Source organism: Moschus berezovskii, chromosome 17 (assembly GCF_049115385.1).
Source record: "Moschus berezovskii isolate FMDL1 chromosome 17, NW_MosBer_1.0, whole genome shotgun sequence".
Classification (NCBI taxonomy): Eukaryota; Metazoa; Chordata; class Mammalia; order Artiodactyla; family Moschidae; genus Moschus; species Moschus berezovskii.
Genome location: NC_142476.1, coordinates 54,015,832 through 54,043,804, shown reverse-complemented (window position 1 = coordinate 54,043,804; position 27,973 = coordinate 54,015,832). Strand labels below are relative to the sequence as shown.

The following is a 27,973-nucleotide window of genomic DNA, read 5'->3' as shown; positions in this document are numbered from 1 at the left end:
GAGAAAAGATCGTTTTTTAAGAGGCGGGACTTAGCCATCCCTTAGGGAAAGGAGACAGATTAGGGAGAATCATTCACACGTCAAAAAACCGACCCGCAATCAACAGAAATCTGGCCGCCGCAACGGCCTCTGGGAGACCTAACCATGCTGTTACACGTGTCCGGTCCTTTCCCACTATTATACCCCAGTCTTCTGAAATGATTCTTTACAATTAAAAGCTTAAATCTGGACATTCTTGAGTCAACCTGCAGGATAAAGACTGCAGTTTTAGAGGAACCCTCTACAAATCACGCAGCGAAACCTCGCAGAGGGTTCCGCTCCAGTAAATTTACAAAGAGCTCCTAGAGGCACGGTCTGTCCTCCCTCCTCCGCCACCGACTCGTAGCCACTTTCTCACTGCCTGTTTATCTGCAGCCTACTCGCATCGGTATTTCCTCTTTTTCCTCTTCAAGCGATAATCCAACAAGCACAGGAGAAAGGGAGAAAGAGAAAAGCCAGGTCAAGGGGAACGAATGTCTGCGAAGCCAAGATTTCCTTACGCCACTTTATCAGGCACTGCCGGAGACAGCCTGAACGAGACCCGGGTCCTGCTGCAAGGGAAAAGGGGGCCTTGCGTCCAGAGTTCGATGCGCTGATTGGTTGGTCAGCCGCGGCAGGGGAAGAACCCGGATGTGCCTGGGTAGTCGTGTTGGCAGTCGGGGCTCCGAGGTTTGGGGTACTAAGCGTGCTGGCAAGCCAAGGCGGATGGCGCAGGGTTGGGCCGGCTTCTCTGAGGAGGAGCTGAGGCGACTAAAGCAGACTAAAGGTAAACGGACGTGTCTGCAGAACTTTAATTCTTCCCTTAAGGGAAGGGGCGGGGCTGCAGTTTTTGACCGAAAGGGGGCGGGGAAAAGGGTTCCCTGTGTTAGGGAGAGGGAGCTGTAAGTTGGAGGACAGAATTGAGGGGCTTCGGAAGCTGGATGCACTTGGAGCCACGGCTGAGGTGGCGGTGGGGGTGTGTGGCAGACCCACGAGACTGAGATCTACTTTTTAAAAAGAGAGTTAAGGCATCTATTTCAGGGATTTGACTTTTTCCTGGGAAAGAAATGGGACGTGGGAGAGGAAGTGACCTGTAGGAGGCTTGCTGCACAAATCAGTGGTTGGAGGGTTGGGGTCAGAGTAAAGGAAGGAGGGGCACACATCGTATTAGAGTTAAATTGTGGTGTATTTATAGAAGCAGACTGTGATTGGGAAAAAGAAGCACAGGGATCTGAACAAATGCAGAAAGTTGCAGATTGTCATGATACATCTGGAGTCTTGCATTCACTTCTGGTTGCCAGATGATTTTTGCAGTTCTTTCCAACTCTTGAGAGTCAGCAAACCAAAAGGGTCTTTGAGAGATTAGGTGTGAAATGTATAGCTGTCTATCTACCTATCAATCTATAGACATGCATACCTACTGACTTCAGTGTAAGCTAAAATCTTGTGCTTGCTTTTCCATCTTTATAGTGTAATCACTAAATGGACTTTTACTGTTTTGTTATTTTTTAATGAGGGAATTAAGTTTGCTGATATTGGTGAGAAACTCGTAATATAAACTGTGCTTTGTGATTGAAATTTCATAAAGTTGTGTATAGTGATGTTGCTAGTACACACTACTTCTGTGAGTTTATGCCACTCTTGGTACCATAATTTACACATTCTGGGGGAAAATTAATAATCCCTACTATTCCTTTTGTTAGAGTGTGTGAGAAAGTTGGATGTTGCTCAGATCAGCGTGTTTGCTTTTAGCATGGCCGTGAAAATAATCTTGGCCAGAGGAGTGGAAAAGGAAGTAAATTTGTAATGTGATAGCAGTGTAGATTATATGGATCGGGAAATTTTTGACTGATCCAGACACCTTTAAAAGCTGAACCATAAAAGTTACACTAAAGTTTGTAATTAACTGACATTCCTGGTACTAGTACCCTGCTTCTGATCTGACCCAAAGATAAGGGGGGCAGCTTCTGCATTAGGGATGCTGATATAATCAGAGTTTCATCCCTGCCTTCAAAGAGCTTATAGTCTGCTGAGGAGACAAACTATGATATAATGTGATAGTAGATGCTGTACCAGAGCTTGCTACAGAATTAACAGAAATGTTACTCTGCTGGTGGTCGGATGGAGCTTGGCAGTATTTCACAGAGATTGTGTGTTAGCTTCCCTGGTGGCTCAGCGGTTAACGCATCTGCCTCCAATGCGGGAGACCCGGGTTCAATCCCTGGGTCGGGAAGATCCCCTGGAGAAGGAAATGGTAACCCACTCCAGTATTCTTGCCTGGGGAATCCCATGGATGGAGAAACCTGGTAGATTACAGTCCAAGGGGTCGCAAAGAGTTGGACACGACTGAGCGATTGAACAGAACAGAACAGATGTGAGTTTGCCCAGGGAAGGAAGACTTAAAGCTAAATTGAGCACTGGATCATTATTTGAAAGTACATTTCTAAATATCTCCATAATTTAGGATAGAGAGGGGATGAAGGACCTTAACTTTAAGACCTATCATTTCACTGAGATGTTAGAACATAGACAACAACTAGTCTTTGACTATCTTAAGAAAACATCTCAGCATTTTGTATACTCAGCCAACCACAGTGATTGAAAATAGTAGATCTCGCAGCTCTGCCTCTAAATCTTTTTGTCTTGGATTTCTCATTTGTAAAACTAAAAAAGCTGAATCTTTTATTTTAATGCTCCTTTCAGCTGTTCTCCAGCCTTAAAAATATATTTAAATAATCTATGAAGATGGAGTTGGTTGCCAGCAAAAATAAAGACAGCAATAGTCTAGAGAAGCCCATACGGGCATCTGGGAAAGTCAAAAATGTTCCTAATACTCTTGTTTATATTGTTTATAATATTAAAAAGCTGGAAGCAACCTAGTGTTCATTAACAAGGGAGCAGATAAATAAATTGTGGTATAATCATCCACTGGGCTACTATACAGCTAGTGGGAATTGAACTACAAGCCGCGTGTATTAGCATGTATAAATTTCATAGACTTAATATGTGACAAGAGCAAATTGCAGACGAATATATACAGTCTGCTACCGTTAATAGAAGCTCAAAATCATTCAAAGCAGGTATATTCATTCAGGAATATAGGGAATATATAAAGAAAATTAAAGGATTGAAACACAAAATTTAGGATGGTGGAAAGGCAAGGAAATATGATCAAGAAGGGGCAAATGCAGTTTCAAAAGTACTGATAATAGTGAAGTCAGGTTAAGCCAAGTTAAGCTGCAGTAACATAAAGCCCTGAAATATCAGTTGTTTGAAATAGTAAAGGTTTATTTTTCACTCTAGTTTCATGTCTAACATGGACTGACAGGTGATTGTTCCATACAGCCACTAAACACCATGATTTGGTACTGTCATAGTTCACTACAGCGGGATAAGATTGTGAAGTGAGCATTGGCAATAAATGCTTCCATCAGTAGAAGATCAATAGACTCAGAATATTCTCAATAGAGTATTATACAGCATTAAAATTAAATGGCTACAGCGACATGAACAACATGGATGAATAATGGCAATATCATACTAAGTTAGAGAAGATTATATCCTGCATGACCCCTTTATATAAAGTTAGAATAACTAAATAATATAACATTTAAAAGAAGCATTTGTAGACTCAGTATGACATAAAAAGCAAAGGAAGGGAATGATCAACATATGATTCAAATGATGATTGTCTTGGGTGGGGAAAGCAGGACTTAATTAAAGGATGTAGAACAAAGATCACAAACTCAGCCCACTGGCTTGATTTCAGCCAAAAATGTTTGTTTTTTCATCCCTTCCCCCCTTTTAGGATTATCTAATCTTAAAACTTCTTTTAAATTAATACTGGGGAAATTATTTCTGGTTCACTTCTCTTCCCAGTATATTCCTGTTGCCCATGTTTTTGAATCAGACCTAGTGCTAGTTCAGCATTGAATTGTAAGCATAAGTGTTATGTCACTCTTGGGTCAGAGCAATTAATTGCTAAACCAAGTCCTTCCTAAGCTCTTTTCTCACCTGCCCTGGGGGCTAGCAAACACTGACTGGGCAGTCAGCCTGGAGCCCTAAGAGGCTGATCAGCAGGAAGCCCCTGCTGGCCTTCAGTTGGCACGTGGCGTTAATAAGAAATAAACCTTTGTTGTTTAAAACCATAAAGTTTCCAGGGTTCTTTGCCCCTATAGCATAACCTAGATTTTCTTGATTGATACAGTTCTTTATATTTTACTTAAAAATCTGAATTTTTCTAGTGAAAAATCAAAATGTCTGGTAACATGGACCTAAATTTTTTAGTGACAGCTGCCATCTTTAAGGACTTCCCTGGTGGCTCAGCTAGTAATTAATCTGCCTGCAATGCAGGAGACCTGGATTTGATCCCTGGGTTGGGAAGAGCTGGAAAAGGGAAAGGCTACTCACTCCAGTATTCTGGCTTGGAGAATTCCATGGACTGTATAGTCCATGGGTTCGGTTAGAGGTGGCTAATGGATTGTCCCCTTTAAACTATACTTGTGATCCCAGTTTACCACAGCCTCCTTGATACTTGCAGCCCCCCAAAAAGGTATGCAAAACAGCATATTCCTTTTTTTTTTTTCCCTAATTCTTCCTAAAGACTTAATTTTTTAAAAGCAGTTTTAGGTTGATGACAAAATTGACAGGTAGATACAGAGGTTTCCCAGATAGTCCATGCCCTAACAGATACATAGCCATCCCCAGTATCATCTTCCATCAGAATGATACATAACTTTCACTGTCCCATCATAGTCACCCGAGTCTGTAGTTCACATTAGAGTTCACTCTTGGTATTATACATTCCACAAGTCTGGACAAATGAATGATGCCATGTATCTGTCATTATAGTATACAGAGTATTTTCATTGCCCTAAACATTCTCTTTTCTCTGCCTGTTCATTCTCTTCTCTCCTTAAGTGAGTGAATTTGCTCAGTCGTGTCCGACTCTTTGTGACCCCGTGGACTGTAGCCCACGAGGCTCCTCCGTCCATGGGATTCTTCAGGCAAGAATACTGGAGTGGGTTGCCATTTCCTTCTCCTCTTCTTTCCTTATACCTTAGCAATTACTGATCCTTTTACTGTCTGCATAGTTTCACCTTTTCCAAAATGTCATATAGTTGGAATCATACAGTATATGGCCTTTTCAGATTGTTTTCTCTCTCTTAGTAGTATGCAGTTAAGGTTCCCCCATGCTCTGTGTGGCTTGATAGCTGATATCTTTTATTTTTAGCTTTGAATAATATTCCATTGGTCTGTATGTGCCACAGTTTATCCAGTCACCTACTGAAGGACATCTTGGTTGCTTCCAGGTTTTGGCAGGTATGAATTAAGCTTCTATAAACGTCCATGTTCAGGTTTTTGTGTGCATATGAGTTTTTATTTCATTAAAATTACCAAAGAGCACAATTGCTAAATCATATGTTAAGAAATGTTTAGTTTGGTGAGAAACCACCAAACTGTCTTCTAAAGTGACTACCATTTTGCATTCCCACCAACAATGAAAGAGTTCAGGTTGCTCCACATCCTCACCCACATTTGTTGTTCTCTCAGTGTTACGGATTTTTGGCCATTCTAATGGTTGTGTAGTGGTTCAGTTCAGTTCAGGTAAGTCTCTCAGTCGTGTCTGATTCTTTGTGACCGCATGGACTGCAGCATGCCAGGCTTCCCTGTCCATCACCAACTCCTGGAGTTTACTCAAACTCATCTTCATTGAGTCGGTGATGCCATCCAACCATCTCACCCTCTGTCATCCCCTTCTCCTCCTGCCTTCAATCTTTCCCAGCATCAGGGTCTTTTCAAATGAGTCAGTTCTTCACATCAGGTGGCCAAATTATTGGAGTATCAGCTTCAGCATCCGTCCTTCCAATGAATATTCAGGATTGATATCCTTTAGGATGGACTGGTTGGATCTCCTTGCAGTCCAAGGGACTCTCAAGAGTCTTCTCCAGCACCACTGTTGAAAAGCATCAATTTTTCAGCGCTCAGCTTTCTTTATAGTCCAACTCTCACATCCATATATGATTACTGGAAAAACCATAGCTTTGACTAGATAGAATTTTATTGGCAAAGTAATGTCTCTGCTTTTTAATATGCTGTTTAGGTTGGTCATAACTTTTCTTCCAAAGAATAAGCATCTTTTAATTTCATGGCTGCAGTCACCATTTGCAGTGATTTTGGAGCCGAAGAAAATAAAGTCTCTCACTGTTTCCTTTGGATCCCTATCTGTTTGCCATTTGCTATTTGTATAGTGGAATCTCGTTCTAATTTGCATTTCCCTGTGGTATATGGTTTAGATTCTTTTCATATGCATAGTTGTTATATGTATATCTTCTTTGGTGACAAGGTATCTGTTAAGGTTTCTGACACATTTTTTAATGAGATGGTTTTCTTATTGTTGAGTTTTAAGAATTCTATGTGTATTTTAGGTAGCAGTCTTTTATTAGATGTATTGGTTGCGAATGTTTTCTTCCAGTTTGTGACTTGTCTTCTCGTCCTTTGACATTGTCTTCCACAGAGCAGAAGTTTTTAATTTTCATCAAGTATAGTTTATCAGTTATCTCTTTTGGTATTATATCAGAAATTCACTGCTATACCTGACATCTTCTAGATTTTCTCCTGTGTTGTCTTTTAGGAGTTTTATAGTTGAGTTTTGCATTAGGTCTATGATCCATTTTGAGTTAAAGGTATAAATTCTGTGTCTAGATTTATTTTTGTGCCATTTGTTGAATATTTTTGTTCTATTGTATTGCCTTTGCACCCTTGTCAAAGATCGGTTGACTGTATTAAAGTGGGCCTATTGCTGGGCTCTCTATTCTATTCCATTGATCTCTATTCTATTCCTCTGCTGATTCCCACTGTCATGATTACTATAGTTTTATAGTAAGTGTTAAAGTCAAGTAGTGCCAGTCCAACTTTGTTCTTCAATATTTTATTGGTTATTCTGGATCTTTTGCCTCTCTATATAAACTTGAGAATCAGTTTGTTAGTATCCACAAAATAACTTACTGGGATTTTAATTGGTATCACTCTGAATCTATAGATCAGTTTTGGATGAACTGACATTGACATCTTGACAATGTTGAGTCTTCTTATTCACGAATGTGGAATATCTCTCCATTTGTTTAGTTACCTGATTTCATTTAAGTTTAGTTTTCCTCTTAGATCTTGTACATATTTTGCTAGATTTATATCTAAGTAATTCTTTTTTTGAATGCTAATGTAAATGTAACTGTGGTTTTTTTATATCAAATTCCAGTTGTTCATTGCTGCTAGGAAAGTGATTGGTTTTTGTATATTAATCTTATATTCTGCAACCTTGCTATAACGACTTACTAGTTCCAAAAGGTTTTTTTGTCATTTGTTTAATTCTTAAGTGACCTGATTTGTTGTTTGGAAGTTTAAAAATTAGCATTTTTAATCTCATAGGTAGGGTTCTGTGAAAATGCAAAATAAAATGGAAGCTGCATTACTGACTTTCAGAGGGATATTAATAATTCAACTAACAAGTATACCTGAAAGGTAAGCAGGCTCAGTGACATTTTCTGATGGTATGAATAAAGATTAGTCACCTAGAATAAGTTTCTGTTGCAAAATATAGTACACTACTTTGTGTTTATGGCTAAAGTCAATAGTAATAACATTTTACTTTTGATTATATGTCTTTTGAAAATATTTTCTTTCCATATTTCATTTAATTCTTGCACTAACTCCTTGAGTTAAGTAAAGCAAGTAAATTTTCAACCAGTTTGACAGATGAAGAAACTGAGGTGTAGAATATTAATAATCAATTGACTTGCCTAAGGTTACTGAGGTGGAGAAAAGCAACGGTGGAAATTTTATTCCCAAGCTTTAACTCTCCTTTGGGAAATTTAAGTGATAAGCTTATGTTGTTTCAGAGGTCATTATTAGGTTTTACAAACCCCATTTAGTTCATTTACAAAAACTTATCAGTTTCATTTCCTGGGCACTTATTGGAATATATCACTTATTGATCTTAAGTATAGTGTGAATGTGAGTCAGAGTCTCCAGTTGTCTGACCTACAAGGTTAATACTGGTATCCGTTCCATCCGTTCCGTTGCTCAGTCGTGTCTGACTCTTTGTGACCCTGTGGACTGTAGCCTACCAGGCTTCTCCGTTCATGGGATTCTCCAGGAAAGAATACTGGAGTGGGTTACCATTTCCTTCTCCAGGGGATCTTCCCAACCCAGGGATCGAACCCAGGTCTCCCGCATTGGAGGCAGATGCTTTAACCTCTGAGCCACCAGGGAAGCCCAAATAAGTACATTTAACTACTTTTTTGTCATTCATTCGTAATAGTTAAAAAGACTTCTCCCAATTATTTTGTCTTCCTCTATTGCTTTGCTCAGGCTGCTATTAAAATTAGCTTGCATACATTGATTAAAGGCTAACTGAACTTTGGGGAACATAGGCCAAGGCTGTTTGGAAGATGAAAGGAAACAATTTAGGGTTAACTAGCATCCCTAAGGAGAAGGCAATAGCAACCCACTCCAGTATTCTCGCCTGGAAAATCCCATTGACGGAGGAGCCTGGTAGGCTGCAATCCATGGGGTCGCTAAGAGTCGGACACGGCTGAGCGACTTCACTTTCACTTTTCCTTTCATTCATTGAAGAAGGAAATGGCAACCCACTCCAGTGTTCTTGCCTGGAGAATCCCAGGGACGGGGGAGCCTGGTGGGCTGTCGTCTATGGGGTTGTACAGAGTCGGACACGACTGAAGCGACTTAGCAGCAGCAGCAGCATCCCTAAAATTTTTAAAAGACTTCATTCGGTAATACTTTGTGTATTGTGTCTACCTATGTATCAAATTACCCTAAGATCTGTTAAAATTTAAGAAAGGTGAAGCCCAATTGAAAAAAGCCACCATTTTATTTCAGAAGAACAGACAGAACCATCAATCAAATTTAAGACACATCAGTGAATTAATTTGTCTACCAACTTCGTCATACTAGATTCTTCTGACAGCAAATCAGGGTGAAACCTTGCTTTGTATTCTAAGGCCTAACTCATAAAGAAATGGACTTCCTTAAAGATAAATTGAGAAGTAGGATAGTTTTTGTTAAATATTAACAGTATGATCAGAGAACTGTCAAATTCTGCAGGAAGATGGCGGTTTTTCCCCTGGGATATTAAGGAAGACAAGGGAAGAATAACCCTGCAGAATTACTAGAGTTTAATGTTGATGCTTTATTTTTTTAGAGAAGTTATAATTATTTGCTGCTCACACATTTTTCTCCATTTTTTTTTTTATACATAGATCCATTTGAACCACAGCGGCGTCTCCCTGGGAAGAAAAGTCGACAACAACTTCAGCGAGAAAGAGCCCTTCAAGAGCAAAGTCAAAAATTTGGACTTCAAGATGAGTCAACCTCATTACCTCCAGAGCAGCTGCTTTCTGCACCAAAACAAAGATTTAATACTCAGAGACCATGTTCTTCTCCTCCTGCTCCCCTTACACGCACCTCTCCTGTTGGTGATGGAAAACCACAGGGTACTGAAAGTCAACAAAAGGAACTGGGACTTAAGAATTCCCATGAAGTTCACAAAAATGCTGAGGTTGTGCCTCCAAAACCAGATTGCCAATTGGAAAAAAAGAAAGTGGAATTGTTAGTAAGTCTATATATCCATGAGACTTTCTTTCCATTTTACTGTTTTTTTCCCCATTGAACTTTGAAGAAATACAGTTTTAATATTTTGTTTGTTTGATAGTCTAACCTAGAAATGTGATGAATAAACTGTTGAAAAATAGCTACTACCTAAATATAAGTAGCAGTGTTAAGCATTTTATATGTTTTATGTTATTTAGTCTTCATAACAGTCTTAGGATGCATGTTCATTGTTTTCACTTTACGGATGCTATATCTTAGAAAAGATACTGTATTCCCAAAGTGAATACCCTGCTAATAAGTAATAGAGTTGGGGTTCACATGCAAGCCTCTGGATCCAAAGTCTGTGCCCTTTACACTTACCAGAACCAGTTCTTATATGTATGATACTCCTCCCCAGATTGAACCCATTCGTTCAACTTTCAGATAGCATCTTCATTAACCCAGAAAAGGGTGCTTGTGAAGAGACATGAAGATCAAAGGAAAGAGTATAGGGAATTGAGAGGACACATTAAATAGTCAGTAGGTTTCTTTATTTGTTGTATTGGTATTAGAAGTTCAGTTCAGTCGAGAAACCACCTCCTAAATTTAGTTTAGCCACATTCTTGTGGAAATTGCCATTCTGTGACTTGTGAATTCTTATAATCATTTTTTTTTCGATTATATAACTTATATATGGATAGCCCTTTTTTGTTTCTCCTGATTTATCACTCACAGGGAAGAAAGAATAGTCTTTGTTTCTGTTTTCCATTTTCTGAGTCACTTTTTTTCAAAGTGTCATGTTTTATCTAATCTCAGCTCTTTTTCCAATCTCTGCTGTTCTAGATTCTCTAGTAAGTTTAAAGTGTTTCTTGCCCACCAGGGTTTATAGCCAAGAAATCATTTTGACAAGAGATATAAAACCATATGAATTATGGAACCAAAATTAAATGTGCCTACATTTAATGTCTTAAATGTAGTCTACTCTCATAGTCCTGAAACAAGTGAGGGGGGTTAAATTGGAAAATTGAGATCTAATGTCATTAGGAAAATTATTATTATCATTTTAGGTACTTGAGAAAATTTTCATAGAAGAAATGTCATCTCGGGAATGGTTGTTGAAAAGGAGAAATTCTGAGGCTATAAGAGAGGAAAAGGAAAGCTATATATTAGAGAATGTTCAGAGATGACCTCTCACTTTTCTGAAAGAGGCACACGATATTCCAGAAAATTGTAGAGAATTAAAGAAGTATGAAGAAGGGCTTGGAAGCTGAAGATGCCTGTCTAGTGAGTTCCTTGACCCCAAAGGGGAGGTGATGCTCTGTTTAACCGAGAGCATCCAGGTGTCAGTGCTGCGGATCATTTGGCAGAGGGTGCTGGTTTGAGCTGCAACTAAGGTATCTGGGGAGTAGCCTGCAAACATTAAAAATGAGCAAGGACCAATGGCAGCACTAAGGTGGAAGTTGTAGGAATAAAGAGAAAAGGATAATTTTGCAAGCAGTTACTCGGTCTCAGAAGGGAGATATTTTGGTACAATGGCTATGAGAAATGACAGTAATAGGGACAAACAGCTTTAACATTACCTTGTTTAATTTCCATTGACATTAAGTTTGTGAATTTACAGAAAATTTTAATGTATTTCAGAATTAGATAGATTGGAAGAGAATTCATGTTTGTAGATCTTTGGGGTTTTTTTTTGAGCCCAGCATTCAAGTCTTTATTTTGCAGTATTTCACTCTTTAAAAATGAGAGCTAGAAAGAAGTGAACAAATTGAAAGAAAAATGTATGAAATAAACATTGGTTATTGTTATAGAAAACTCTTAAAAGATTTGACATTAGCTATAGAACAATTTATTGTTCTATCTATTTTGCATATAATACATGATAAACAAGTTTCTTTGTACTCCTAAAAAATGCCATAGTATCCTGGCTTCAAGTTTGTGGGTTTCTAGATTATACACGTATAATGGATTTCAAAGGGCCAATTTATCTAAGCCTTTACTTCAAATCATAGTCTTTGTTCCTATTAGAACAAAAGAATGAACTGCATATGGGTTCCTTTTAAGGGAACTTTTGGGGGAAAAAATATATGTGTATATATATATATATATAATTTGGTTGATTGAATTTTATACTTAGGAACTGAGACTGGCAAGGTATGGAAAAGTATAAAAAGCTCTTGTTTATACTTTTGCTCCCAAGGCAAGAAAAATCTCGTTGGGAAGTCCTCCAGCAAGAACAGCGGCTAATGGAAGAGAAAAATAAACGTAAGAAAGCTCTTTTGGCTAAAGCTATTGCAGAAAGGTGAGGCATCTGAACCAGGAGAGGTTGGTTGTAAGCTATAATCAGTTTTGTCATGTTCTGTATTTATTTTCCTATGTCTGTTCTAATAAATGACATTTTCTCTACAGTCATTACTTTTAAGACCTATTAAACAAATTATGCTTTACAAGTGCTACAGAGATTCCAGTCTTAATTTATTAAGGAAGGCTTTTAAAGCATAGATTATAATGTATTTATGAATATAGATGCAGTTAAAACTTAAGATCATCATCAGTGTTTTTTAGTTTTAACCAGGTACATACTCAAAAGGGAGCAGTAAATAGCTGTCGATATAAGTAAATTGGGCTTCCCTGGTGGCTCAGATGGGGAAGAATCTGCCTGCAGTGTAGGAGACCCAGGTTTGATTCCTGGGTTGGGAAGATCCCCTGGAGAAGAGAATAACAACCCACTCCAGTATTCTTGTCTGGAGAATTCCCATGAACAGAGGAGTCTGGTGGGCTACAGTCCATGGGGTCGCAAAGAGCCGGACACAACTGAGCGACTAACACTTTCACTTTCTTTGTAAGTAAGTTAGCAACAAATGCAGGTTTTAATTTTGACCTAAACCTTAATCATCTGACATGTAGAGGAATAAGATTATTCCGAGTCAGTGACTTGTACTCCCACAAATCTTAATTGTATTTTTTATGGCCATTTTTCTTAAAATTTTATCTTGTACCCACTGATAAAAGATACATGATATAACTTACCTTTATATATGACTCTCGGTCACCCTTATGAGCAGTGTTTTGTATTGCGTATGATTTTGCTTTTCTCTTACCTTCAGAACCAGTTTGTCAGCAGTCCCTTTTCCCTTGCTGCATTGTATGGGCCTGGAACAGCAACAGTCCCTTTTCAGCCACTTTCCCATCCCTTACCCACTCTTCCCTTTTAGTTTATAGTTTCTGGTATGCTGTGGCCTTAGGAAACCAAGCTCAGTCAATAAAGCAGTGTTTGAGAATAGTGAGAACTAAATGCCAATAAGTATTCAGTGGCTTTTTTATTTTATTTTTTTAAGATCTCCAGAAAAGTCTGGCAGAACTATTTCTCATTAAAGCTAGCGTATGTTTCAGGAGGAGAGGAAGGCATAGGGCTGGAGAGAAAGGTAAGTAGGTATCAGAGTAATTCAGGATTTTATCTGCCAAAGGGATATATGTATTTAAAACTAATGATTCTGTTTTCTCTTACTGTACATGTTGATCTTTCATGAAGCATAGAAAATTTCAACTTGACTTACATTTCAAGAAGGAAAATAATGTGATTATTGAAATGCATTTTAGTAGTCTTCAATTTGGAAGAGGTTAGGAAGGCTGTTTAGAGAAGGCAATGGCAAACCACTCCAGTACTCATGGCTGGAAAATCCCATGGATGGAGGAGCCTGGTAGGCTGCAGTCCGTGGGGTCGCTAAGGGTCAGACACGACTGAGCGACTTCACTTTCACTTTTCACTTTCACACATTGGAGAAGGAAATGGCAACCCACTCCAGTGTTCTTGCCTGGAGAATCCCAGGGACGGGGGAGCCTGGTGGGCTTCCATCTATGGGGTCACACAGAGTCGGACACGACTGAAGTGACTTAAGAGCAGCAGCAGCAGCAGGGAGGCTGTTTACTGGGGATTTTACAAAAAGATTTATAGGCTCAGTACTTGTTTTTCTTTATATGATTTTGATTTAAGACAGCACTGCTCTAGACAGAAATGTAAGGAAATGTAACCTGATTCAGTTCAGTCACTCAGTCGTGTCTGACTCTTTGTGACCCCACGAACCGCAGCACACCAGGCCTCCCTGTCCATCACCAACTCCCGGAGTCCACCCAAACCCATGTCCATTGAGTCGGTGATGCCATCCAACCATCTCATCCTCTGTCGTCCCCTTCTCCTCCTGCCCTCAATCTTTCCCAGCATCAGGGTTTTTTCAAATGAGTCAGCTCTTCGCATCAGGTGGCCAAAGTATTGGAGTTTCAACTTTAGCATCAGTCCTTCCAATGAACACCCAGGACTGATCTCCTTTAAGATGGACAGGTTGGATCTCCTTGCAGTCCAAGGGACTCTCAAGAGTCTTCTCTAGCACCACAGTTCAAAAGCATCAATTCTTCGGCGCTCAGTTTTCTTTATAGTCCAACTCTCACATCCATACATGACCACGGGAAAAACCATAGCCTTGACTAGACGGACCTTTGTTGGCAAAGTAATGTCTGCTTTTTAATATGCTGTCTAGGTTGGTCATAACTTTCCTTCCAAGAAGTAAGCGTCTGCAGTGATTTTGGAGCCCAGAAAAATAAATTCAGCCACTGTTTCCACTGTTTCCCCATCTATTTGCCATGAAGTGATGGGACCGGATGCCATGATCTTAGTTTTCTGAATGTTGAGCTTTAAGCCAACTTTTTCACTCTCCTCTTTCACTTTCATCAAGAGGCTCTTTAGTTCTTCACTTTCTGCCATAAGGGTAGTGTCATCTGCATATCTGAGGTTATTGATATTTCTCCTGGCAATCTTGATTCCAGCTTGTGCTTCCTCCAACCCAGCGTTCCTCATGATGTACTCTGCATATAAGTTAAATAAGCAAGGTGACAACATACAGCCTTGATGTACTCCTTTTCCTATTTGGAACCAGTCTGTTGTTCCATGTCCAGTTCTAACTGTTGCTTCCTGACCTGCATACAGGTTTCTCAAGAGGCAGGTCAGGTGGTCTGGGATTCCCATCTCTTGAAGAATTTTCCACAGTTTATTGTGATCCACACAGTCAAAGGCTTTGGCATAGTCAATGAAGCAGAAATAGATGTTTTTCTGGAACTCTCTTGCTTTTTCCATGATCCAGCGGATGTTGGCAATTTGATCTCTGGTGCCTCTGCCTTTTCTAAAACCTGCTTGAACACCTGGAAGTTCACGGTTTACATATTGCTGAAGCCTGGCTTGGAGAATTTTAAACATTATTTTACTAACGTGTGAGATGAGTGCTGTTGTGCGGTAGTTTGAGCATTCTTTGGCATTGCCTTTCTTTGGGATTGGAATGAAGACTGACCTTTTCCAGTCCTGTGTCCACTGCTGAATTTTCCAAATTTGCTGGCATATTGAGTGCAGCACTTTCACAGCACCGTCTTCCAGCTCCACTGGAGTTCCATCACCTCCATTAGCTTTGTTCATAGTGATGCTTCCTAAGGCCCACTTGACTTCACATTCCAGGCTGACTGGCTCCAGGTGAGTGATTACACCATCGTGATTGTCTGTGACCTGATTAGATTAGTAATGAAAGGACAGTGGATTATTAAAGCATGTGTGCTCAGTTGTGTCCCATTCTGTGACCCCCATGGACTGTGGCCCACGAGGCTCCTACGTTCCTGGGATTTCCCAGGCATGAATGCTGGAGTGGATTGCCATTTCCTTCTCCAGGGGATCTTCCCAACCCAGGGATCACACCTGCGTCTGTTGCCTCTCCTGTTTGGCAGGCAGGTTCTTTTACCACTGAGCCACCTGGGAAGCCTGAATCATTAATATTTTAAATAAAAATCACCTGGTTAACTTTTGTAGCCAGAAAACAAGAGTAAATGCATAATGGATAGAAATCAGTTGCAGTATGGTGGTTTTGTTGAGAGTTTTATTTTCCTTTGAGAATGTGTATGACATTTTGAAACAAGTGAAATCATGATTAAAGGTTGGCTTTGTATTTGTTTATTGTTTTTGAGGTAGATGATGTAGATGGGAGTGATGAGAGGGCTGAGGTTGCCCTTAAACAATGGGGCAAATAGAGTGTTTGGTTTTGAGCCCTGGAAAAAATTTTGAGGACCTGTAGTTTTGCCTACAGAAGAGGAGTTAAAACAATAAAAGTTTGAAGAAATGAGTCCTAAAAATTAAAACCATGTAGACATTCTCAGACATACAAAGAAATGATGTTTAATGCTGGCATCTGTTCTCAGTGTCCACTGAGTTTCAGGCAAATGAAAATGGGCTTTGCAAGAAGAGTTTAAGGAATTTGAAAAGCTGTGTGTTCAATAATCTAATATATCCAGTTCTGTATACAGGTACATCCTTTTAGTGCTTATGGAATGAATATAGATCTATGAGTGAACGATTTATTATTTTTTTAATGTTACTTTTTTTCTTGTGTCTAAAAACAATATATACTAATAATAAAATTTGGAATCATAAGAGGAAAAAGTGCAAATGCTGTTTTGGAGATATACCAAAATATTACTAGCATTAGTTTTATTTCAGTTTTTATGTTTTCTAGTTTTTAAAAATTATGTACTATAATCATATTGTATATACAGTAGGTTGGTTTTTTCAGTTGTATGTGGACATGTGATTTTAAAATGTTTTTACTTTTCCACTCCTGTTCTTCATTTTATAGATCTAAAAGAACTCAGGCAGAAACCATGAAACTGAAGAGGATCCAGAAGGAGTTACAGGCTTTAGATGACATGGTGTCAGCTGACATTGGAATCCTCAGGAACCGGATTGATCAGGCCAGCCTCGACTATTCATATGCTCGGTGAGTTAGGAGTCTGATTTAGTTAATGTATATTGTTAGCTGGGCCAGAGGCATTTATGTATATCATTGTTAAGCCTCATAACAATAGTATTAGGTGCTGTACCTATTCTGGTTTTCAGTCAGTTCAGTCGCTCAGTTGTGTCCAACTCTTTGCGACACCGTGGACTGTACGCCAGGCTTCCCTGTCCATCACCAACTCCTGGAGCTTGCTCGAACTCATGTGCATCAAGTTGGTGATGCCATCCAACTATTTTATTCTCTGTCATCCCCTTCTCCTGCTTTCAGTCTTTCCCAGCATCAGGGTCTTTTCCAGTGAGTTGACTCTTTGCATCAGGTGGCCAAAGCATCAGCTTCAGCATCAATCCTCCCAGTGAATATTCAGGACTAATTTCCTTTAGGATCGACTGGTTGGATCTCCTTGCAGTCCAAGGGACTCTCAAGAGTCTTCTCCAACACCACAGTTCAAAAGCATCAATTCTTCAGTGCTCAGCTTTCTTTTTGGTCCAACTCTCGTATCCATACACGGCCACTGGAAAACCATAGCTTTGACTATATGGACCTTTGTTGGCAAAGTAATGCCTCACTTTTTAATATGCTGTCTACTCAAATTATCTCCTTCTTGAAGTCTTCATTAACTCTTAAATCTGCCCTACTTATTAACCTTGTTATTTGTTATAGGATTTCTTGCTTTATTTATTTACATTTTAGTCTTTCCTGCTAAGCCATCAGCTATTTAATATATGAGACTCTTTAAAAGTCTGATGGATTTGCTCCAGAACTCTATATTATTCTAACACCAAGTCTGTGCTCTTTCTTTAAGAAATTTTGATTATCTGAGATGGTCTAAGGATTAGCCTAGTTCTCATTTCAGTTTTCATCAAAGAAAGATCTAGTTTATTTTTTAAAGGCCTTTGAGTATTTTAAAGAAAATACCACTCTGTATTGAAAGCTTGAAGTGTTTTTTCTTTTTCAATTATGCTCTGTGTAAAATGGTTTTCTATCACATGTTTCCTTGGTTTCAATGATTGACATTTTTTTTAAGAGAAAAAATCATCATTGCATGTTCTCAAAACAGACTAACACATGTAAAGAATTACATGAACTTTGCAAACAGATAAAAGAGCAAAAAAATTAAGTCCAATTTCAGGGTTTTCAGTCTTTTCAACATTGCTTTAATCATCCTGGTTTGTCTTTTTTCACAAGGGAATGCTGTGTTAATGACTCAGTTTTGCATCTTTCTCTGTAACAGTAGAAATCAATCAGAATGCCTCATTAGTCCAGGGTAAACCACAGCATCAGAATGTTTATATAACAATTTAATAAAGCGGAAATGCTTGATTGTGGTTTTTAATTCACTGTTTATTGTTTAAGAAAGAGGTTTGTGGTGTCCTTGTGATTTTTGTAATTGTTGTTTGACCATATGCTATTAGACATAATGGGTTGCTTTTATTAATTAACTGCATAAATTAATGCCATCAGTAGCAGATAACTGATGGTTTCATTTCTAATAATAAGGTCATTAAGGAGGTAACCAAGATTTTATTAAGATTAGACTAAGCCTAGATTTTTAGCACATTTTTCCTCTGTAACAAGCTTGCCAGAGGAATGTTTTTATGCCTTTTTAGCTCTTTAAATGAATAATTCTGATTATTCTGGCTGTCTCAACAGAAGAATCATTTGATCATGTTTTAATTCTGTCCTACAGGAGGGCTGGAGAAGGATGCCTTTGTACATTGAACATTATATAAGAAATGCCATTGTTTTATCCTTCAGAGAACCACAAAGAAGGTGGGATTGCTGATTAAAGGAGACAGTATCCCACAGTATATGAGTATTTTTTCATGACATTTTTGTACACTTTATATAGTAAAAAGATTTTACATGATAAACTGTTGCATCTCTTAACAAGCTAAACAGTTTGTCATGGTATTAACACTGTTATAGATGTTTGTGAATATCCTTATTGTATGTGTGACATTATTTTTAAAAACATAAGCTCTTGACTTAAGTCAAAGAGAGCCATAAACAATTTAGCCTAGAACCAGGGTTGTATTTAGCCTAAAACTAGGGTCATACAGAAGATTAAGACAACATTTTCTAAATTTACAGCTGTGGTGGTTAGGCAGTTATAGATTGGTGATAATAGTATTATGGTCTAGACTTCTACTGAAGGTAATCCCCAGGGTAGTCAGTTTCATTGGTTCTGTGGGAGATTTCCTTGACTTTGTTTAAATAAAAATATTGTTGTTCTGCCCACAAAAGCTTCTTCCACACAAATAGGCCAGAATTCACCTTAAAACTGGTTCCTGTAGAGCAGTGTCAGGGTAGACACCTCTTGAGAAGATGACACTTGGATTGAGTCAGCTGGAGAGAGTTGTCATGGCTGCTGCTTTTCACAGCTGTGATTACAGCGCTGCCCTGTGCTACACAGATCAGCTTGTAAAACTGAGAGTGGCTCCCTGTAGAACCTTTCTGTAACCCTCAGTATACTGGGAAAGGTTGAAGGCAGGAGGAGAAGGTGACGTCAGAAGATGAGATGGTTGGATGGCATCACTGACTCAATGGACTTGAATTTGAGCAAATTCCGGGAGATGATGAAAGACAGGGAAGCCTAGTGTGCTGCAGTCCATGGGGTCGCAAAGAGCTGGACATGACTGAGCAACTGAATAACAAAATACCAGGAAAAACAATGTTTGCTATTTGCCTTCCATGTTTAATTAGTTAATTAGTTAACTGCCGTGTGTCTGTCCACACATGCATACACACACACACATAAAAATGTTCTCAGTTGCTCAGTGGTGTCTGACTTTTTGGCAACCCCAGGACTGTAGCCCACCAGGCTCCTCTGTCCATGGAATTCTCCAGGCAAGAATCCTGGAGTGGGTTGCCATTCCTTCTCCAGGGGATCTTCTTCACCCAGGGATCAAACCCAGGTATCCCACATTGCAGGTGAATTCTTTACCGCTGAGCTACCAGGGAAGCCATATTGATTTGGTAGGACTACCGTAACAAATTATGGAAAAGTCAATGGCTTAAAACAATAGAAATTTATTCTCTTGTGCTTCTAGAAACCAGAAGTCTGAAATCAGATGTTAGCAGGGTTGCCATTCTGTCAGAGACTCTAGGGAAGAATATATTCCTTGTCTCTTCTGGTGTCTGGTGGCTGAAGACATACCTTGGCTTGTGGCTCCACTACTCAGTTCTGGGCCTCCAAGGTCACATTGCTTCCTCCTGTATTCTCTCAAAACTTTCTCTGCCTCTTTCTCAAAAGGAAACATGCAGTTGCATTTAGTACCCAGCTGGATAATCCAAAATAAATTCCTCTTAAAATCTTAAACTTTGTCACATCTTTTGCCATTTGAGGTAATGTTCACAGATTCTTGGGAATAGGAAGTGAATATCTTTGGGGGGTCATTTTTTAGCCTGCCACAACATTCATCTTTTGATTTGTCTAATAACTGCAAAATGGGCTTGCCTGGTGGCTCAGATGGTAAAGAATCTGCCTGCAATCCAGGAGACCCAGGATCAAACCCTGGATCAGGAAGATCCCCTGGAGAAGGGAATGGCTACCCACTCCAGTATTCTTGCCTGGAGAAGTCAATGGACAGAGGAACCTGGAGGGTTACAGCCCGTGGGATTGCAAACAGTGGAACACAACCAAGTGACTAACACTTTCACGTTCAATAACTGCAAATGTCTTCCTCTGTAAATTTTCTTTGCTCTTCTGGGTAGAAAATGAAAAATAATCCTCACTTGTGTTTAATGAAAGCTAAGAGCAGATTATAAGTATGATGTTTCCAGTCTAATTTTATACTTTATTAAAAGGTGATGTAATACTTTGGCAAAACAGTAAGGAAACTAAGTAGTTCATTATTGTATCATCCTTTTAGGTCATTCCATCATTCTCTGTTTTCTTATTATTTTAATTTTTCAGCATACATGGGAATAATAGATGAGTAATGAGGAAGTAATTCTTAGGGTGAGGAAATGACAAATGTTTCACAAAACAATAAAAACTGTATTTCAACAATTCCATAATGTCTTAGATTTCTAAAATGGCCCAGTGGACTGATAAAGTAACTGTAAAATATAATTAGTCTATTTTTCAAAATATTATAAGTAAATTTTCTCTTTGTTCTCTGGAAAACTTCTAAGAAAGAATAAAAATTATGATATATTGATACTAACAAATAGAACCGTTCAGAAAAGAAACTAAAGAACTAAAAGGTATAAGAAAACTTTTAGTTTCAGTGGGACCTAACGCATGCCAAGGGTTAATGGTGTTTTTAAAAATTTTCAGGGATACTGAAACCAAGAGATAGTTTCTAGAATCCTTTAAATAACATTCATTAAATCATTCACGATTCCTTTAAAATAACAAAATGATTCTATAATTACATTTCCAGTTCAATTTGTCTTACTGTATTATGTATAATGCTCTTACTATTCTGTTCCAAAGTATGTCTTCATAGTCTGATTTGGTATTATCCACTTTACCCCCAGACTTGTAGTGCAGTTTGTGAAACTAATCAATATTTTTTGAACATAAATCACTGTAAAAAAAAAAAATGTATATATATATATATATATATATATATGCATATTTCTGGCCAGAGGACTTTAAATAAATAAACAAAATGCAGAATCTTCAATGATTTATTCAGAGTGAAAGATCAGTGGAAACCTAGGGACCGATTTGCAGGTTTTATTTCAATTCAGCATTCATGAGCCTACTCGGTAAATCTTTGCTAACTGACTTTGACTGGCTGAGGCTGACCACAGACTTGCAGAGAAGCGGGGCTTGAGTCAAGGGGAGGGACAAGATACATATACGTCTAGAGAATGTTGTCAGAGCTTTCAAGCTTGATGAAAGAACATTCATAGGCAGGATATTATAAAATCTGGGAATAAGGGATCCAGATACCCAGCATACCCTCCTTTGTAACAATTCTTTTAACATAGGGGTAGTTGAAAAACAGCTTGTTCTCATTCTTATATTTACTAGATGACAGTAAAAAAATTAGATGTGAGAAATGAATATTATGTAAAAGTTTTCAAATATAAACCCTAAATTCTTAAATTGTACATAAGTTTAATTTTAAATATTTCTTTATATGCTTAGTTGCTCAGTCATGATCCCATGGACTGTAGCCCGCCAGGCTCCTTTGTCCATGGGATTCTCCAAGCAAGAATACTGGAGTGGGTTGCCATGTCTTTCTTTAGGGAATCTTCCCCATCCATGGATCAAACCCAGGTTTCCTGCATTGTAGGCAAATTCTTTACCATCTGAGCCACCAGGGAAGCCCAGATGCATGTTTAGTGATATACTAACAGTACTTTTTAATTCTGGTGCTCTGAAGAGGAAGTTCTGTTTCTTGAATGCTTACCAGGCACTGGGCTAGACACTTGCCCTGTTTTTTCTATTTAATGCTTAGTTAACATTCCTATGAGGTATTATTATCATCACCAATTTATAGACAAACCAAGACTTAGTTCACAAAACAACCCCTGCTCACCATACTGGAATATTTAGTCACTGCATGCCTTTTTTCAGCCTCTTCCACTGGAACCTGGCTGTGTTTTGTTTTCATGATGTCAACATGTGCTTGGGGCACACTTGATAACAAAAATGGGAACCCCAGCACATTTAATCCATAAACTGAACTGAGGGGCCTGACCTAGCACTAAGGGTTCTGTTTAAACTGATATAAGTCAAGCCAAGCCAGCCCAGCCAGAAGGAATTTTGGAACATGGAGGGTTTGATTGAAGAGAATTTGATATCACACAGCTGGTGGCCATATTGGGCTGTGAATATGATAGGAAAGCCTAAAAGAAAGAAACTCTGGTTTCTTACCATTGAAGAGAAGAGCCCCTTATTCTGATGACATGCCTGTAAGATTGCCTCTTATATCCTGCAATAAAACCCTCTCTGTCCCTGAGCTAGTGTGACTCAATATCTGTTCATCACACCCAGAAAAGGCTTTTGCCAAAAGACGTACACACATTGTAAATGACAAAGGTAGGTTTTGAACCCTGGGTTCCTAAAAGCATGGCCTTTTGTTTATTTATTTTTCACCTATTTCCTTCTGAGACAGCGACTCTTGCATAAGGAGATAATACCTATTTCTTTTCTGCCATAACTCTAGTACTGGAAATTACTGTTACATTGAGTAAGGTAACACAGGGCTTTCCTGGCAGCTCAGCAGTAAAGAATCCGCCTGCAAGGCAGGGGACCCGGGTCTCAGATCCCTTGGAAGAGGGCATGGCAACCCACTCCAGTACTGTTGTCTGGAAAATCTCATGGACTGAGGAGCCTGGCAGGCTACAGTCCACAGGGTCGCAAAGAGTTGGACACGACTGAAGCGACTGAGCATGCACACACTCAAGGTAAGGCAATCATAACAGGTAAGGCAGCATAGCCTTCACAACTGTTCGTAGTAACTAAATAGAATAATTTGTTGGTAGGTAGGGATCAACCTCTTCTAGACAAAAAGAAAAGCAACACATATGGGAAGGCAAATAAAAACAAAAGGGAGAGTGTAAATTGATATCCTCAGTAGAATTACCCTGCATCAAATAAGACTGGCATTATCTACCTATGGAGTTGCTATATATGTAAAAATAATTGACTTTTCTTAGTAAAAGTCTCACAGTAGTCTGTTGCAGAGTGGACAGGGTGAAAACAACCTGGCGCTTCTCAACTGGGGGCAGTTTTGCCCCTTAGGAGACATTTGGTAATATCTGGAGATGTTTTTGGTTCTCACAAGCAATAGGTGTTACTGTCCATGTCTTTCTCCACCAAAAGATTTCTCCCTTTTCTAATGCATTTAATCAGGAGTTACAGATTTTTCTGCTTTCTCCATCTCTTACTGTTTTACCTCTCAAATTTAACTGGCTATATGCTAGAGCTGGCTTGCCCTGGTTCATGAGAGAGTTTGTGTATCTCTTCCCAATTCTGCATTCAGTAGCTTGAAATTGACCATGGTAATCATATTTTTACTACAGAAATTGACAAACACTACATATTAGGGCTTTCCCCCACTGGAGCTAGCTCACCACTGAATTAACGTTTCAGCGTGGTTTCATTCAGGCACAGCCTTGGAAAGAGGAAATGGGTACAGGAAAATGTTAGGTTAGGAGAGTCCAGATGTATGTACCTGTTGTGGAAGTTTCAGTAGTAGTACCCTACTTGGTCTAACATGTAGACAGGTGTTTGTAAAGTATTAATAGCCATATTTTCTTCATACATCCTTTTTTCTGGTGTTGGAGTTACTGTGTCTAGCCCTCTGACTGTCTCCTTCAGTAGCTAACTAACAGACCAGTGTTCGTATCTGCTCCTGCAGGAAGCGGTTTGACAGGGCTGAAGCAGAGTATGTGACAGCAAAGCTAGAGCTGCAGCGCAAGACTGAGCTTAAAGAGCAGCTCACTGAACACCTTTGTACGATCATCCAGCAGAACGAGCTCCGCAAGGCCAAGAAGTTGGAGGAGTTGATGCAACAACTGGATGTGAACGCCGACGAGGAGACTTTGGAGCTCGAGGTGGAGGTGGAGAGACTACTGTGTGAACAAGAAGCAGAAGCAAAGAAACAAGTGGTTCATTTAGAGAGGTCATTTCAGCCTTCTGGGGAGAACGTGACCTTAGAGTTGGCTGAAGAGAACAAAAAGCCTCAAGTCCAGGCTGCTTCCTCAAAGGTAGACGAACAAGGGGAAAACTCCAATAGCATTGCCCTTCTTGATCCAGAGCAGCCAAACCAAGAGGTTGAAACTGCCATAAAAGACATTTCAGCTTCTCTCATCACGTGAAGTGTCCATGTTTGTTCTTTGCAATTAAAAAGGGTATTCAGTAAACTTTCTGTTGTCGATTATGCCATGACCTCTGATAAATGCCCCTTCAAGACAATATTAATTTTTAAATCCATTAGTTTTAGTATAACATGTTTGAAGTTGCTAGAAAAATTTCATATTATGATAGTTTTTTATATAAGGGCATAGTTCACCTTGATTTTAATCCAGGTCTTCCATTGTATCCTTATTACTGGGTGAAAACAAGTGATTTAAAAGGATGGAAGGAAAACTACATGGTTAATTGTTTTTTCAGACCAGGTGAATACAGAAATGTAAAGTGAAAAATGATAATCAGTACCTAATGGAACTTATTTAACTTCTCTTGGGAGAAATGTTGGAAATGAGAGTTCTATTTCATGTAATCAATAAAGAGGCACAAAAGCTAACGTGGAAAAGAGAATGAGAGACAAAACTAACAAAAGTACTAGGTTGAATTATCTATTCGGATCTTACTCGTGTAACATACAACTTGGAAATTATAGTTTACAAAAAGAACCAGACACCTTAAGTTGGCTGTTGATCTACATGCACACACATACAAGCATAGATATGTATAAATATACCACGGCATATATAATTGTACTATTAATATATTGTCTCTTTTCTAATCAGCACATAAATTTAGGCAGTGAAAACCCTTCAACAGGTTGAAAATAATACAGAAAATATTACTGCTACTTTTGACTATTTAAAGGTGATATTTTTTTTTTCTTAAAGTTACCTGTATGTGTTTTATATGTTGGATATAAATTATCCTGTCATGAACATTAAAATTGTTAAAATGGTTTTTTATTACTTCAATAATTTGTTAATTACCATCACTGATACTTGATCACTACATTTTACTATATGTGAATGTGTAACTATCACATGAAATTATGATCTTTTTATCAGAAATTCTGAAAGTACAAATATTACATTTTAAGGCTTAAAAAACTATTATAAAAAAAGACAAGGACAAATGTAATTTCGTATCCATTATATGTTCTGAAAAAGTTGGTGACATCCTATTTTAAAATGAGTTTGTTTAAAGATATTACCTTCTAGTAATGCAGGTGAGCTTTTTAAATTATGTAATTTGAGTTGAATTTATAGCTTTCCATTATTGACTTCTCTGAACAGAAGCACTTAGATAGTTGGTTTTTTATTTATGAATTACATACATAAAAACTGAAGCTTCATTGTTCAAAACACTTATTTTTCTAGTGAATAAATGATTCTAATGCATTTATAATGTGACAAGTTTAAACAGTTGAGTGTGTATTCTTAAGCACTTTGTGGCAATAATGCATCCTGTTTGTTCATGTGGTAGGGGCTTCCCAGGTGGCTCAGTGGTAAAGAATCCACCTGCCCACGCAGGGGACGCAAGAGATATGGGTTCAGTCCCTGGGTTGGGAAAACCCCCTGGAGGAGGAGATGACAATCCGCTCCAGTATTCTTGATTGGAGAATTCCTTGGACAGAGGAGCCTGGTGGGCTACAGTCCATGGGATTGCAAAGAGTCGGACATGACTGAGCGACTGAGCACACACAGTCTAGTTCTCAGTCTACACTTGTACTTAAAAGTACAAGGGGGAGGGAGAACCGTGAAATAAATGAATTGGATGGGGCCTCAGAGATGACTCAGTTTAATCGTCTTATTTTACAGTTGAGGAATTTGAGAGTCAGAGCTTTTGCTTACGGCCTGCTGGCCAACTTGCTCATGTTAAAGTGCTGGTAAAGGTGCAGTTTTAAACCTGTGATATATGTCTTACGTATGTAAGACCATGAAGCTCACTGCATTCTTCCACTTGAAAATTTTGCTCTATAACATATTCAGGATTTGTGTTTGTACATGTGAAATGCTTTCAAATATGTCTATAAAAGTCCCTGAAACCATTATTTTACCTTGCTTGACTTTCCCAGGGTGGTATCCAAGTGCTCAGGTGATGATATAAGTGACAAAGTTATATTGCATCAGTTTTGTACAAGGCAGCTGTCTCCCATGTGTGAGAGGAACAGAGCAAATGAGTGAGAATGGGGGCTTATTCGTATAAGGACCACATGCACTGGCTTTTCCAGGAGAGCCCTGGTATCTTTTAAAATCATAAAATACATTTGAAAGGCTTTTGAAATATTAATTCAGAAATCCACAAGAATTGTTATTTTCTATGAATGAAACTATTGGCTCAAAATTCCTGCCATGAGTTTACTGGGGTGCTTCATAGAACTGTTCCTCTGGTGGTGAACTCCTTTTTCTTCCACTGCTCAGTTAGCTATTATCAAGGCTTTTAATAATGTGATATGTAATTTCGGAGTTAACTGCTTTGTTATCTCACTTGTTCTATTTAAAAGATAGTGTTTAGAAAATTGTGGCAATTTTCACTCATTATCTTTAAAAAGCATACTTTTAAGAGTAGTAAACTTGAATTCCTGAATTTAAAGGTTCTTGCAACTTGACGCCCTACTTTCTTTATATGTGAGCCATTTTTATAGGTTTCTGAGAATCCAGCTTCCCTAAAGCATGGTTTTTAAAATTGCATTTAAAATGAAGAGTTTTTTCAAGTGTTTCACATCTGCATAATTCTCCTGAATTATAGCAATTGCAGGTGGTAAATCTTCGTACTCACTGAGAACACAGCTGGTTTCCAAGTCAGATGTTAAAAATCTCTGATTGGAATTCTTAGAATGTATTTCATTGCTGGATTGCCATTTGAATTACAGAGTAAAAAACTCAGCTGTAAACTTCTCTCATTCTTTGTTTGGATTTGGCAACACAGTACTCTCAAGGAGCTTTAAGTATTCAGCAACTTCCTCTTTGGAGGCACTGGCACAAAACGAACTCAAGTTATTCTGACCCAGGCCATTCCCTGTGACCTTTATAAATGATGTTACGGGTTTTGTATTTCTAAGGAGCTAAGTCAGCATTTCCAAAGGACTTGATAGATATAACTCAGTCTGCCAGACAAGACCTGGGGCCACTCTGGACCAGGGTAATTATACCCCTTCTCAACATAGATCTATACCAGGCCAGACTTGAACTACTCTCTGGAGGGATGAAGCAGGACGGTATTTTCCAGTCTGCCTTTACCTTAATGCAAACTCCTAATCCCAAACAGTTTTTCTTGAAAGTACAACATCATCTCTTCATGCAGCTGATCAGAAACAACTGTGTAAGATATATAGAACTATATAAATGGTATGGTATACATTCTGTGCCTTTTGTCCTTGAAGAACTAAGATTTACTTGCATAAAACAAACACTGGTAGCAAAACATAATGTATAATTTTGGGGAAGCAAAAAAAGTGACCAGTGATGCATCCTGTAGAAGTCCCCAATTTTTAGAGTACTTCTAATTTTAAATAGTCTATCCAGTTCTGCAATCTCTGAATATATTTAGAGCCTACCATATCTTAGTTTGTCTTTAGCACCAAGAAACAACATATATACAACAGAAAAAACAACAAAAACCTCTGGAGACAACATGTCCAAATTTTGAGTTTAAAAATTGTAGTCACTAGAGCAAAAGTGAATTGGAAAAGGGAAGTTTTTGCATGACATGATTTAAAATGGGGCCCACTGATATTTATCAGTTAAGAAAAAATCAAAATTGGAAAAGTGAAATTTAAGCACATATCTTTCTGACAAAGGGTTGGTAGTATCTTATATGGCGAAGAGCGTAAATATAATAGCTCATTACAATAATTCAAGATGTT

The 27,973-nt window shown here is 38.6% G+C and overlaps 1 protein-coding gene across 3 annotated transcripts; it reads left to right on the top strand.

Moving 5' to 3' along the window:
- The first annotated feature begins 643 nt into the window (after positions 1 to 643).
- On the top strand, positions 644 to 27,973 carry GORAB (golgin, RAB6 interacting). Of its 3 annotated transcripts, XM_088845480.1 has the most exons (7): positions 644 to 805; positions 9,297 to 9,645; positions 11,828 to 11,929; positions 16,293 to 16,433; positions 23,777 to 24,125; positions 24,904 to 24,972; positions 25,591 to 27,973. In XM_088845480.1, the coding sequence occupies exons 1-7, from the start codon at positions 670 to 672 to the stop codon at positions 25,696 to 25,698; spliced, it is 1,254 nt and encodes a 417-aa protein (XP_088701606.1). In that variant the 5' UTR covers positions 644 to 669; the 3' UTR covers positions 25,699 to 27,973. The 3 variants fall into 3 exon arrangements, with proteins under 3 accessions (XP_088701606.1, XP_055275634.1, XP_088701605.1); XM_055419659.2 differs by having other exon boundaries at positions 23,777 to 27,973; XM_088845479.1 differs by having other exon boundaries at positions 23,756 to 27,973.